Raw genomic sequence first — 15,472 nt, forward strand, 5'->3', positions numbered from 1 at the left:
ACCATTGACCATTTGCCGACCCCATTTGCTTGCTCAAATCCTTTAGTGCTCAAGATTCTGAGATTAGGGTGGAATAATTTACGATAATTAGGTAGGTAGGCATGTATGCAGATATGAATGATATCAAATGCAAGAGATAAAACAGGGAAAATGAAGTTTTTCCTGTGCACAAGATCCAATTAAGCTACAGCTTACTAAACAATCAAATCTATATGGAAAAACCACTCCGAACTAATTTCTTGCTGCAACACCAAGGACAAAAGCTGTCAGAACTAAAGCAAGTTCAGTTAAACGATATCTGAGATACATGATCAAACTATGAATGGTATTCAGCATGATGGTATAAATAATGAACATATTTTTGATAGTTATGGCAAAACTGGGCTTTTAAAAGAAAGCATTTTTTTAAAAGCTTCCTGCTTCATTTCAATTACTTTGCCAGTTAACTTTGCACAGTTATTTCCCCTAATGGATGGAGCACCCACCACCCCTGTCCATGTCTGCGTCTTTCTGCAGCTCTCTTTGTAGCATCTGGTGCTTGTCAACATCAGAGTCAAGACACTGGGTCAATCTTACAATGATTGCACCCTTGCATCGCTAGCAAACATATACATCTACCAGATTCCTGCCCTAATGATTCCAGCTGCTTTCTGCTTTAGCACAGATTAAACACTAATTGCTCCGGCCAAAGAGCTAAAATGACTAATGGTGTAAATAGTAGCATTATCCATCTTGACTCAAGCCCATCGATGTGACATGAAGTCCCAGGCTGATGGGATACTTACTGGTTGCGTTGTCATAAAAATAAATGGATTCCTTCTTTGTGGAGTCAACCCCGAGGAAAGCCTTGTAATTATTATCTTCGTACCAGTTGAGAGAGAGTATTCTGGAACCATCTCCCTCTGGGTAACCACAGAGGAGATCAGATAAAGTACGCAGCAGCTGCCATAAGGAGGCTGACCCTCCATCGTGCAGCAGCGGTTGCAGAACGGACAAAAGGTCTTGAACACTTGGCCTACGTGCTAGCTGTAATGGAAGAAAGTGTCTTAATGAGTGGCTGTGCTAAGAACAGAAAGGCGTTAAAGACACCTGTGCGGACTATGGATCAGAATTATATAAACCCCTGCTGGTGCTGAAAACACAGATAAGGAAACTTGTTCGCTTCTAGGCCTTTGATGTTGTAAGGAACAAATCCTGCTGCTGTATTCTTCTGCTCTAGCAAAATCCATGGAGTGTATCAGCGTTGCCCTTCTTAAACACAAGGATGTGTTGATCTAATGTTATGATGTTTGAAAGAGCTGCCAAGTTGTACTAAGACAAGATTAAATGGGCTTGATTGGGAAGCCTAAAGACAGAGCTAAGGGCATACCAAGGGGCTACAGAGAAGGATGGGCAACTCCCAGAGGTCAGTTTCAAACATACGAACGGGGGATCCACCAGGGGCTGCAGCCCAGCCCCTGCCACCAAAGTTGCCACTGAGATTTGACAGTGCAGAAGCAAAAAAAGGGCTGATTTCCCCCGTTTGTGCTGCTGCACCACCTTTCTGTCGACTTCCGGTGGCATCCTGTGCCTAGCTTCCATTTAAACAAAGGGAAAATTGGCTCTTTTTGGTTGCCGTGATGCCGAATTTCTGCAGCAAATATTTGGCAGTGGCAGCAGTGGGGGCTGCAGAAAAGGCTGGGGGGGGGGCACATGCAGCCTGTGGGCTGCCCACCCCTGGGCTACACATGTATTTTAATAACCAAGGCTGTCGTGCAGAGGCAGTCCAAACAAGGAGACCAAACAAGGTAGCAGGCAGTCCAAAAGGAGATGAGAAGATCGATCAGGCAAGGTGCAAGGGCAGAGCATAAGCAGCAGTTTCCCCCTAGCAAGGCTGGGCCTACCAGTAGGCAGAGTGAAGCAGTGAAGGGGCAACATCTTGTCCTTCGCCTCAGGCAGCAACATGTTTTGGGCTGCCCCTGCCTCCTAGTAGCTCAGGCCAAAGAGCAACAAATGACCAGATGTTCTATAGGCTCTAGATACCAGTCAGATCATCAGAGATCATCTTTAGCCAGTCCAGAGTTGGATCTACAGAATAAGGTTGTACAGTGGACTGTACCACTTCATACCATATGGGGGAAATAAGTTTTTTAATGCTCCCATGTGTAAGAATAATGCCCTGGAAGTGAAAAGCTAGACCACCACATGGAAAGGTTCTAGCCTAGTTCTCTCACTGTTGTGCTAGGGTTTTTTGTTTTTTTAAAGTTTCAGGGACTTTTTTTTTTTAACACAAAGGAATACAGTTTGAAATGATACCCGTCACAATACTCCATCATCTCAGTTCTTTCTGCAGAAGTGCAGAACGCAACCTTGCCTGAATGCTACCTACCAGCAACCTACAGCGGCTGCAAACAGCCAGACTAGTGTGGTGGCAATGCAATCAGATACAAGAATATTGAAGACATAAATCCATGCATTAGGATGGATTGGCTACCCAATAAGCCCTAGGCAGTTGAAGCGATCATTGAGTGCGTGAAATTATGAAACTGGTCCGACCAGATGTGGGTTTCATCCTCTCCCAAAGGATGCCTGTCTGTGCCCAATCCTAGTTGATTACAGACGTCAGCTGAAAAACTATTTTATTTAAATCTGGCATTTGGACAGAGATCAGGTGCTGGTCCGTGTCTGCAGATAGGAAAGGCCGAAGCAACACCCCTCTGCCTGCTCTGGGCCACCTTGGGTTTGAAACACAAAAATGAGGAAGAATCATGAAATGACACTTAACATGTAGCTTGAGCCTCAGTTTTTGTATTGCTCACACGCTGCTTTCTCTCTCCATGACCAGACTCTTACCTTTCGCACTGCTTGGAACACATTAGAAAGTATTCGCCCCCATGATTGCAGATCAGCACCTTGTGTGTTACTGTCTAAAACAGTAGAAAGCTGTAAATGAAGAAGAGTTGAAAGTTGGTGAGACATGAAGAGCATCTGTCTAACTAGTTAAGATCCAGGAACTATCTTAAACTGGGCTCCCATGCCTCTCAAACCACACAGACTTGGGGGTGAAAATAGGAAGGAAGGAGCTGACGAAACGACAATGCTGAGGTTCTAAGTCAGGGGTGGGCAACTTGTGGCCCTCCAGATGTATTGCTCTACAACTCCCATCAGCTCTAGCCAGCATAGTCAATGGTGAGTGCTGATGGGAGTTGTAGGCCAAAACATCTGGAATACCACAAATTGCCCACCCTTGTCCTAAATTCTACAAGAGGTAGTGTTGACCCAACCAACCTGTGTGTCAGATGAAAATAAAACTACCCTGTGCAAGCTACCTAGAATCAGCAAGGAAGACTGTGTTGAGAAGTCAGGAATTGGGAGGAGGCCTTGCCCTAGCCAGGGAGAAGAAACAAGGCAGACCTTTGAAATAAAAGCTGGTCCGTTGCTGAAGGGAGTTTTAATTGATTGAGTGCTGTTTATTTCTTGTATTGTTTTTAATTTATTTGTGTTTGTTATGTTTTAATTCATATTTTGTTTTTCATTTGTATTTCATTGTTAGCTGCCTCAAGGGACATTTTTTAGTGGAAAGGCAGGATATCAAATAAATAAGAAATATGTTTTCATGTGGTGTCATTGTGAAGACGGTAGTCCAGCCATTTTCCTAAGGGGCAGCACCACTTTTTGTTCCAGAAGCTACAGAAGCATGATTAGTGAAGCATCACTAGTAGAAGTATTTAGGCTCCGAAAATGAAAATTAAAGATGATTTGCCTCCTCAGAGTTCCAGATGAAAAAAAAATGCTGCCCTGAAACTTCCAAAACTTTTGCTAGGGGATCATTTACAGGGAAGCCAATTGAGTATGTTAGTATATGTACTAAAATAGTGTGTGTGTGTGTGGGGGGGTAAGAACTGCCATTCTGAATCAAGTCAATGGTCCATCTAAATCAGCATTTCTGTCTACTGACAGTGGTCCAACCATTTGGGCATCAAACAATGCTTGATGAACCTGGGGTAGCAGCATCAACCATGTGATCAGACTCCTGAGTTTATGCTGGAAATAAATGGGGGCACACTCCATTCCATGCTCACCTCCTAACCAGGTGGTCACCCTTTTTATGTAATGGGACAAGAGCTTCTGAACCTTGGATAGCTCCTTGAGAGTTCTGATTGGTTCTATTGAAACCTGGAGCAGATTCACCACTCCACTGACATCAGAGCCACCAGCCTCCACTGGATAAGAGCCATTTTAGACGAAAAAAGTAGCTTGGAGCACCTCTGGCACTGGCCAAGATTTTGTGGAATCTGAAAGAATCTGCTTTTCTTTCCTGGACAGTGAACTGAAACGTACAAAATGAATTGGAATGCGTGAGCTGTGCTTGTTCCCACCCTGTGGTCTGTGGGAAGCGTATAAACCAAACATGAAGATGATCTACTCCCTTCACCCTCTAGGTTTCATCCTTCTGGCTCGCTGAAATTATTTCAAAATGCATCATGCGGTGGCATCACACATACCACAGATTACAAGGGAGGCCTCTAGTATCCATGGTCTGTTTGTCACTTTATGAGAAAGTCCAGTCAAACCAGGAAATTGTGGGATGAGTGATTTTACAGGGCAAACAAAGAATTTTAAGAATTCACCTAATCCATATTGCTCTGTTCATTTCCTTGCTCTGCCACACACTCCCTCCCACCAGTGACTTGGATTAGTTAAGATATTACTATCCCTTAGAATTCCTGAATTTGATGTTTCATTTGACCTTCACTTTCAGACACTAACAGCCCCTGATTATTATTATATTTTGCTAATTCGTTAGGCAGAAAAGAAGGGAGACGCCTACATATAAATGTTTTATTAAATCTGGTTGTATTACGTGTGACTTAAGGCTGCAAAACCTGCATGCATTTATCTGAGAGAAAGCCCCACTGAACACACTTTTGAGTAAACATGCAAAGGATTGCACTGCAGTTTTCACCAGATTATGTTAAAAGTAGTGTGAAGACTACCATCAAGAACCCTGGGCTAAAAAGGTGATTGAATACTGAATGCAGCCCCATTGCACATCATTGGCTATCGCTGGTGGGAGCAAGGAAACTCATATCATGAGCTAGGGAAAGTGATACTACATGGTGCAGGAAAGAAAGAACGATCTTGACCCAGAGAGACGGTTTTGCACAATGTCTTGTGTGTAATGTATCATTTTCTCCTTAGCCTTAGTGACAACCATGTTGCATGGACATAGTCAGGAAATCTATCTTAAGGAAAATACATGGTGCCTCTCCCACCCATCTCTACCCTGGACCTTGAGGAAATCATGTACCGGAAGTCCCTCTCCAACTGTTTTTGACTTCTGCTCCTCACCTATAGCACAGGTGCACAGAAGGTAGACCTCCAGATGTTTTGGACTTCAACTCCCATAAGCCCCTGCCAGCATGGCCAATGGCCAAGAGTACTGGGAGTTGAAGTCCAAAACATCTGGAGATCTACCTTCGGTCCACCCCTGACCTATTGCTCCAGGCTGTCTGGACTTCTCTCACCCACCCATTCATACTTTTCAGTGGGGACTATTGCCTATTACCTGATCTTCCTTTCACCTCACTCCTCTATTGCCTCCTTCTCTTCCCAAGTGACAAAAGCACATACCAGGGTAACATTGGAAAGAGAAGGCCTCTTCCGTCTACTGCGGCAGCAAAAATGCTGTCCTAAAGCCACTATGATGTAGATGTTGGACTTGAATCATGAAGACTTGTGTTCAAAGGCCCACTTAGCCGTGAAGCTCACTAGGTGGCCCTGGGCAACTCAACATTTCTTTATTGCTGTGAGGATAAGTAGGATAACCCCACATAAACCACCCTGAGATCCTTGGAGGAAGGGTAACATATATCAGAGAGAGAATGCAGCTACCTATGTTGGTCTAGGGTAGGGGTGTGGCTTCTCAAGCCCATGGGACAAATCCAGCCTGCTCGGCATCCCAGTCTGGCCTCCAGAGTTCCCCAGGTGGCCACACTTCCTCTCACCTGACCACTGATTGTTGGGTGGTTTCCCAGCTTTTACATGATTTTCCCCCATTCTAAAAGGTTGAAATGCCTCTCCAAAGGTTAAGTTACTGCAGTAAGAGCTTTAAGTTAAAATATGATCATTGTTTTTGTATTCTGGCCCACTCTCTTTTGCCTTTGGTTCCACGCCCTTTTGCCTTCAGCCCCATCCACTACTGGCAACCCTGCCCCCTCCAAGAGTTTCTCCAAAACTGAATTTGGCCCCTGGCTGAAAAAGGTTCAACACCCCTGGTTTAGGGGCATGGACAGGTGCTGAGGTATGGGCTCCTGTCAGGCAGGAACAGCCCTGTCATTGCAGCTAGGTATACTGGAGAAATTAGAGATGGGCTAAAATGAGCTCAGATTTCTAAGAATCCAACCAGTGGAATCCGCTGTGGACTGACCCCACCCCCAGCTGCATGGAGTCCATGGATTTTCAGATTTTTTTTTAACTTTCCCAAAATTTATGCATATTTATTTGTAGGAAAATACGCAGGTTTCTGCTGAAGAAAAGTTAAATGGAATGGGGGACAATACAGCAAATGTTATGTACTAAGGTAAATTATGTAAGTTGTTACGAAACCTCTTACGTAATTATTTGCATATTTTTCTGCATGAAGAAAAAATAATAATTTGCATCCATCTGTGAGCAGATGACGGAACAAGAGGCTCCCAACAATCCATGACAATCTGCAAAACGAAAATCCGCAATTTTACACAGTCCATACATCCCTAATCGCAGCTATGTGGGGGAAGCAGTGCTTGAGCCAGGGCAGCCTTCCAAAACCTGGTGCCCTCCAGATGTTTTGGACTGCAACACCCACCATCCCTAACCACTGGCCAAGCTGTTGGATTGATGGGAGTTGAAGTCCAAAGTTGGGGAAGGCCGAGCTAAGAGCTCCATTCCAATGCTCAGTCATGTGGATGCCCCACATATGTTTTTTTCCTTCCATTTCTTTGAGGAGAGATGAATTAAGATGGATTGTAAGACAAATTATAAGAGCAGGGCCATCCTGCAGGCAGGCATCTGCATGGAGCACCTAGCTTGGGTTGGGGAACCCTTTTCAACCCGAAGGCCGAATTCAATTTGGGAGAAGCTCTTGCGAGCCACATTCCAGTGGTGAATGGACTGAGGCAAGGGAGGCAGGGCCAAAATACCAAAACACACCAGCATCTTGCAGTCTTCCTTCCAGGAACTAAGCCTGTGTCATGCCTCCCCTGGACTCCTCTGAGGATGAAGAGGATGGCAGGCTCCAGACCCAGGGGAAGGGACCAGCGCAGAAGGAGCCTGAGCCCCCTCACCTCATGTGGATGTTCCTTATCTGGCTGCAGCCTCCCCAGAGGATTCAGAGGGTGAAGTTCCACCGACCCCAGGAGTGAAAGCAGCTACATGCAAAAGTACAACGTAGGCATGCCTCTGTCCGTTTAAGACAGAGAGGCTCCCAGAAGCCAGAGGACTGATGGCACACAGCTGCTTCAGGACGCTACAGTTAAAAGCAGGAAGCAGGCAGGGGCAAGGCTGCTGGAGAACAATGCCGTTTTTACATGCTGGATCTTGTTAGCCTCACCTCAACCCCAAACCTGGACCTCAGCCTTGCTCATGTTCCCCTGTGTTTTAGACTTTGGACTTGAAAACAGACTTCTCTTTGCCACATCACCTCAGATTTGACTGAACTGGTAAAATTCCCATTTCTAGTCTCCTTTCTCAGCCTTGGACAGGTTTATGACCCTGTTATCAGCCAGTGATTTATCACTGCCAGGTGCAGTCAGCTGGTGAGGACTGACAGCCTGAGGAGAGGCATTGCAACCTTTTAGAATGGGACAAAAACTGCACAAAGGCAGGAAACCACCAAATGATTGGAGGATGGGGGAAAACAGGTGTGACCATTTGGGGAACCATGGAGGGCCAGGTTTGAATCCCAGAAGGGGCAGATTTGGCCCCCGGGCCTGAGGTTCTCTACTCATACTGGCTCATACTTTCCCCAAACAGCTTCAGTAACAGGGCGGAGGAATTTTGATCATATTACCTGTGTCTAAATGAGTGAAGGACATGTGGTCAATCTACTCAAGCAGATGGACAAATTCAGAGCTTTTACTGAGGCCCACTAATATCTGTAGGCTAAACTCGTCACAATGGCTCTAATGACATTCCTTCCTCTACTTTTTTTTATTTATTTCATTTCTATACTGCCCAATAGCCGAAGCTCTCTGGGCAGTTCACAGAAATTAACCTCTACTATATCAGAGGTTAGTAAAGGAAATCAGTGCCAGAATTATTTTAGGCTAACCATAACAGGCCTGTTAAAAATGGATTTCCTGCCGGCCTTCAACAATTGTTCATTGGAATGTGAAGTAATTTCTCTCTCTCTCCCTCATTCCCCCACCCCCCCGCCTCAGTGGGCATCCACTGTGAGTTTAGATTTCATATCCTAGGGCCGGGTTGTAAAATGAAGCAGCCCTAAATCAGATTGCAGGTTAAAAGACTTTTACTAAACTGCTAAAGGCATCATTCCTTCCAGACAGGCAGACTGACATGAAAGCAGAGAAAAGATTCTATTGCACAAATAACTCATAAGCTGTCAGAAACCTGACAAAATGACAGGTTTATGGAAAGCACATGCTGGTATTTATAACCTGTCATGTACAGTGAACAGAAACGCCCTCATCCCAAACAGCCTCAGGTTATTTGCTGGCACTTTCCTGGAGCCTTCTGAAGGCATAAGAATGGATGGGTTGTGAGAAACCCTGATGTGCCAGGGAGAAGCCTCTTGCTCACCTGAAGAGTTTCATAACACGAAACAGCCAATGTAATAAATGCCCAAGCTGACTAAAGCGTACCAAACGTCTGCTGTGGCCACTTGTGCTGCGTTCTCCTCACATTTTCTCTGTGCCTCCAAACTGCAGCCTCGGCCAATTCCCACTGCCCACAGTTTCCGTCCCTGGTACTAGTCTGCTGAAATGCTTCTGGAGGAAATCTAAAGAATGTGCTGACTCTGACAATTATAAATGCACTCTTTCCTCCTTCATCTCTATCCTTTTCCTTGCCAGACAAAACCCTACTATTCTCTCTCTGAATGTGTCATTTAGCACCCCAGCCATGTGACTCACTCCCTAAAACTTCCCATTCACCCCTGTATCACTGACAAAGAATTCTTCCCAGCATTTTCCAATAAAAAGGTCTGGTGTGAATCTACATCGACCAGCATACCCTCCCCCCACACACACACTTTCCATCTCCCCTTGGCCCCAAATCCATACCAGCTCTTCGTTTCATCACTCATTCCTTCCCTGTCTCTTATTTTCAGTCCTGCAGCAATTTCTCCTCCTAAACCTGCATGTTCAAAAAAGCTCAGCTCTCTGTCTCCCCTGCTCCTTAAAAACATTCCCTTAACCACATATCTTCTTTCAGCTACTTCACCCACCAAACCTCCTTGGATTTGAGATATGAAGGAAGAGGGGACAAACGCTCCTTAATCAATGGGATGACCAAAACTAGGGATGTACAGATTATGTAAAATCTGCCATCTGTGTTTTGCGGCTTGTCAGGCACCTTTCATTCTGTCGTCCGTCTGTCGCAGGAATCGGATTTTTCTTGTTTCTGAATTTGCGCAAATTTGCATGCATGTGTGAAAATGCACAAATCCCCCCCAAATGTGCATTTTCACGCTTTAGCTTATGGGGGAAATGCACATTTTTGGCTGGCCTTTTTTATTTTGCATATTTTTCTATGGCAAAATTTGCACAAATTTCAGGAAAGTTAGAAAACCGGTCCACAAGTCCATGGAATCTGCCCAACAAGGAAAAGGCCAGTCCACTGCAGAATCTATGGGTCAAATTAATCAAAATCTGAACTCATTTGGTTCCGTTGCAGATTTCCCTGACATCCCAAACCAAGGGGAATGACAAGAATGTTGTTGGCGTTATGGGAGCTATCCAAAGATCCCTAAGCAATAGCGGGAGCTGAGAAAGACAATTCTCATTATTGGGCTGCACTGAAATTAACACAAGCTACCAATAAATGGAGTCCAGTCATGTCAATTGTCATTTGCAGGTTCCATTATTTCCTATGGACCAACGATTAGCTCCCATTATTCCCAAGGGACATGCTTGTCATTCGTTTTAATACATCCTCTCCTCAACCATAAATACTTGGGCACAGCTATGCAAATGGTCCATCTTGATGTAATGGTGGTGAAGACATGCACTTTTTCACTTGCCCATCCCATTCATGTAAAAAGCAACAGGGGGTAGGGGGTGCCTTACTTGGACAGTAAAATGTGCATGGGAAACAGGCACTGAGGCCTCCCCATCCCATGCCTTCCCTCCCTTCCCCCAGTAACTGTTCTCACTTCATGGGACTAAAGTAAGGAGTTGTTGTTTGTTTATTATATTTATATCTCGCCTTTCCTCCAAGGAGCCCATGATCCTCCTCCTCTCCATTTTATCTTCACAACAACCCTGTGTGGTAAGTTAGGGTGAAAGTCAGTGACTGGTTTCTGCACCCCAAAGTGAGCTTAGGGCTAACCCATATCATATATCTCAATGACCAGGGAACTGTCCCCTTTACACTATTCAAGCATTCTTTTCAATCAAAACATTTCTTGTGGGGAGGTGATGTATAATGCAGAGGAGTATAGAGAAGGATTCAGGGTCCCTCTCCTATACATTCCATTAAAGTAAGATCTCCACCATATTCCCCACTTTCTATGTGAATTTGGTAGACACTTGAATGATGACACAGCATGTCTAGCTTGGGCCCAGGATATACACACACAAAAAGGGAAAAGTACAGAACAGAGCTCTCAGAGTGGTGGGCTTGGCACTCTTGACATCTGTTCTCCCATCCTCTGGAAAGCTACTTGTCTCAGAAAACAGGTGAAGATTCTTTTGTTTAGTTAAGCTTCTTAATATTCCCAAAAACATGCCCATGCCAAATGGGGATTCTGGGAGGTGTTGTCCAACACATCTGAAGGGTAACAGGTTGGGGGAGGCTAACCCAGCAAAAGGATTTTTAAAAACGCACAACACCATTATCATCATCAGTAAAAAGATATGCCTTTGGCTGGTACTCACCAGATGGAAAAGCTTAAAGAAGTCTGTATTTGCATACAAAGAGTCTTCGACCTTCTGCAAGCCCTCCTGGGAAAGGGCACACGTTGCGCTATGCACAGCTTGAAAGTCACTTGGACTTTTGAAGATAATAAAGCGATTCAGCAGGGTCTGGCTGCAGGCGATATCTTTCAAAGTCAAGTCTGGGACTCCAAAGGCAAACTGTAAGTAAAATACAAAGTACACCTTTTGCTCACTGTGGATTGTCTTTTGTCTATTCAGTAAAAAGTTGGAAGTACCTCCCAATAAGAATTAGAATTGGCAATGATGCAGAACAATTTCTTCCAAGGAACAGCAAAGGCAATGGACACCTGAAGCAATCACAATGACCTGGTTCACGCACCAACCCATGGTTTATTTGGGTTGTTGAATGTGGGTTGTTGTGATGTGTGAAGCCAGCTGCACTAACAAACCATGGTTTGTTAACCATGAACAACCTAGAAAGAGAACCCGTGGTTTGTTGTTGGGTTGTGAACTCTTGGTTGTTTAAACCATCGGTTGTTGTTATGTGTGAATCCAGAACTGTGGGTTGATCCTTGGTTGCTTTGCCAGCTTACAGAGGCAGCAGGAAAAAGCAGTAAAAAACCCCCCAACCGCTCTACTTGCCAATATTCCCAAAGACAGGGAAGGAGCGGGCAAAGGAAGAAGGAACCAACCAACCAACCAACCCAGGGGTTCAAAAAACAAAATGAGGTTTGTTTGATCATCTGCCAGACAATCCCTGGGTAGGCCAACAAACCATGTGTTAAATAAACCATGGGTTAGCATTATGAGCAAACTAGGTCAATAAGAGCACTGCTGGAGCAGAGCAAATGGCCCATCTAGTCCTTTACCTTGCTCCTAATTGTGACCATTCCACAAGCTGCAGGACACTTACTGCAACTTCTGTTTGATGTTGGGTAAAATATCTTCTGATTGGGTTTATCGGTTGAGCCTTGACTATTGAATTCAGGCTCCAGACAGGTGTTGAAAACACAACTGTGTTTGGTTAAAACAAAAAAACAGTTTTATACAACTCCCTTGAAGGGCTCTACAAACACGGGCCTGTAGCAGGTTTTCTCCTGGGCCAAGGAAAAGCAGGGACCAGCGCTGGCCCTATCTGGAGACCAAGTGAAGCAGTTACCTCAGGCAGCAGATTCCATCTTGGAGGACAGAACTTTATGTGCTATGAGAGCTACCTTGCACTTCCTAAACTACCCTGCTGCCCTCAGGTATGGTGGAGCATGCTGTTCCATCTCAGCATCAAAGTAAAATTCAGCTTCCAGCTGTGTCAGCTTTTGTAGGTGGCACAGGAGGCACCATCTTGTACTTTGCCTCAGGCAGCAAGACATCTTGGGCTAGCCATTAGTTATATACATGGCTGGGGATCACAACACCTGATGGAGCGCCTCTCCCAGCATGAACTGACCTGTATACTACATTCAAGATCCACGGCCCTCCTCCAGGTGCCTCCACCAAGGGAGGTTTGGAGGGTGGCAACAAGGGAGAGGGCCTTCTCGGTGGTGGCCCACCAATTATGGAATGATCTCCTAGACGAGGCCTACCTGGTGCCAACATTGTTATCTTTTCGGTACCAGGTTAAAACTGACCTCTCAGGTGTTTGGCAGCATATAATGAGTTTTTAATCAGGTCCTGGATTGTCTTTGGAAATTATTTTTAGATATATGTGTTGTGTGTGTGAATGCATGTGTGTGCTGTCTGTTTATATGTTTTTATGTAAATGGCTTTGCACTTCATATTATGTTATTTTTAATGGTTTTTAATCTTTGTGAATTACCCAGAGAGCTTCAGCTATGGGGTGGTATAGAAATACAATAAATGAAATGGAATATAATGTTAATACTTGTAGAACTGTAATCAAAAGGGAGGGGGGTTAGAAGCAAGTATTGTTCCTTTGCCTGGATTCATTTACATGCACACACATTTCAATGTGTCTATACTTTGCCTAGCATTCTAGGCAACAAACATTCGTTGAGTGACACTCTGAACATAGATGGTAAGAAAAATACGTCCCAGGTGAAGCAATGTCTCAAAGACATCAGATGGAGACAAAGAGATATGGGCCAAGAATGACTGGTTAAGCCCTTTAGTTAGGCTGAAAATCAAGCAGTGATTGATTGCCTTAGTGTGGGTGTGAGAAGTGAGCTTGTGCCAAGTCCTGTGCAAATACACTACATACCTGATCTGCAGCATCTTCTATTAGTGAACTCAAACGAAAACACCACAACTATCTGGTTCTACGGCATTGCTTTACTACCCATGGGAAAGGGGTAAGAGGGGCAAAATGGGCAAAGATCTTGAAATATATATTGACTGGTACCCTTTCATTTTAAAGTAAATAAAGACATCTTGTCCAGAGGCTTAGTGGGGGCAACAGGTCAGGCAGAGTGGCACTATTTCATTTTCACATTGGCCCTGAGCATGCAGACCTCCAACACAGCAAAACACACTCAGCCGTTGAATACTGCTTGTGGGAGGGAAGAAGAAAAATAGATATACTTGACACTGGACTGCTTCAGCCAGCTGGGATTTTGTACAACAGCTGTGGAGCAGGCACAGTCTATCTGAGCAGGGAGAAATGTGCATTTCACCAGCAGTACCCTTAAAAGATAGGGGAGAGACACAGAACTGGGAGTACGGGGCATTGAAATGACGGGTGACAGCAATATTGTTGTCAGGAGCGCCCTAGCTGCCTCTTGCAGTCACCTCCAATAGCCAACTCAGGACGCAGACGACGAGGAATTCTTTCCGAGACTTTATTCCTTTATTAGTTTATGACTCTTTCAGATACTAATCACTAGTGACAAAGCAAGGAACAGCACTGGGGAAAGATAGCAGAGTAGCCTAAGCTCCAGGTAAGGCAGTTGGTCCCCATTTGAAGGAGAACCATGGGAAGACCCTGAACTTATGGGCTAGGGAGAGATCCTCCCTCTTTCCCTTGGGTCCTCGGGATGCGACCGTCACTTGCGTGCCAAATGAGCGCTACGCCTCCTTTCCATGCCCTCCATCTGTCGTCGCTCCCTACATCTGCGCGAAGCGTCCAGCAAACCCCCCTCCAGCGCTCTTTCACTGCCAGCGTCACTATCTATCCCAGGAATGCTGGCAGGAGGAATCTCTGCCAGCTGCTGTGCCTGTGAGAGATGAGCGCGCTCCTCTTCCACGGATTGCTGTTCCTCCTCAGAATCAGAACTGCTCTGGGGCTCTATGGGCTCAGTTTCTACCCTGACAATTGTCATGGATACTGTCACTAGGCTTATTAGCAGGAACAGTGACAGCATCTGAAAGTGGATGTGATGTAGTGGTCAGAGGGGTGGAGAGATGTTTTCTGGAATGTGCTTTTTGCAGACCTTTGATATACTTTAGTTAGAACACAGATTCCTTAGCATTTTGATATAAATAATGTTTCCCTTGCAATTTGTTGTTAGTTGGGCCTTCTTTTGACTCAGATCCACTAGTCTGTGTGGGGAGTGGATGAGATCATCATAAATCAATGTAAGGAATGGCATAGGCTCAGATTTATTGCAGCTTTAATCGTGCCAGGAACAAACACAGGGTTGCGTGCATCACCACAGATCTTTGGGAGCACAGAAAACGTGCAGAATGCCCTATTGGCCAAATAATTCACTGTCCTGAGAATCTCACCTTTCGTTAAACAAAGTAAAGAAAAGCAGTTTCAGATCCTTACAAATGGAAAGATATGCTTGAAAAATTGTAAACAACACCTGCAGAATTATCAGAAGATTGTAAGAAAGGCCTGCAGATCATCACCAGAAGTCTAAGGAGTGATAAAAAAAAAAGAGTAATTAGTGGCTGGATGTTACCATACCAGCCAGTGCCCTGCCCAAATCCTTGCCTCTCCACGGGCCTGAGGTTGAACATTCCTGGTCTAAGGCTTAGACTGTGAACTCTCCATGATGGATGGACTCCAAAACTTACAGCCAAGGACACCAGAAAGCTTTGTGTAAGTCAGAGCAATGAAAACAGGATGGACACCTTGGTTTACTGAAGTTCATCACTAGCCTAGGAGATGTCATTTAGAGGCAGAACGTCCACAAAACAGAGCCCCAATTCAGAGAATGTCCCTGAAGAGCAAAGGGTTAGAAAAATATTAAACCTCCTGGTATAACTCTGGCTACAGCCAATCTCCCTGGAGCGTTGTGAGTCAGCAGCAGCCTGCTATCTCTCGCGCAACCTGAAAGCAGCAGTTGGGAAACAAATTCCAGTAATTTTATCAGCATGCCATTGTTCAGCAAGCCCTTTCGAGGGGAGGAACAAAATATTTTCTTGGTTAGTTGGCCTCTAGATTCGTTTTAGCTTTCATGTGCGAGTGTGTCATTTCCTGCACTCCCAGGGTGCTT

At 44.9% G+C, this 15,472-nt stretch overlaps 1 protein-coding gene across 1 annotated transcript in view; it reads right to left on the reverse strand.

Moving 5' to 3' along the window:
- The window catches only part of ABCA4 (ATP binding cassette subfamily A member 4), a 149,410-nt gene that overhangs the window by 110,099 nt on the left and 23,839 nt on the right, over positions 1–15,472 (reverse strand). The window contains 3 exon segments of the mRNA XM_084851629.1: positions 786–1,026; positions 2,833–2,922; positions 11,079–11,276. Of these exon segments, the coding sequence (XP_084707755.1) occupies positions 786–1,026; positions 2,833–2,922; positions 11,079–11,276 (529 nt within the window).

Source organism: Heloderma suspectum, chromosome 4 (genome assembly GCF_057233095.1).
Source record: "Heloderma suspectum isolate Gila_16-S chromosome 4, 16-S_ref, whole genome shotgun sequence".
In the NCBI taxonomy this organism is placed as follows: domain Eukaryota; kingdom Metazoa; phylum Chordata; class Lepidosauria; order Squamata; family Helodermatidae; genus Heloderma; species Heloderma suspectum.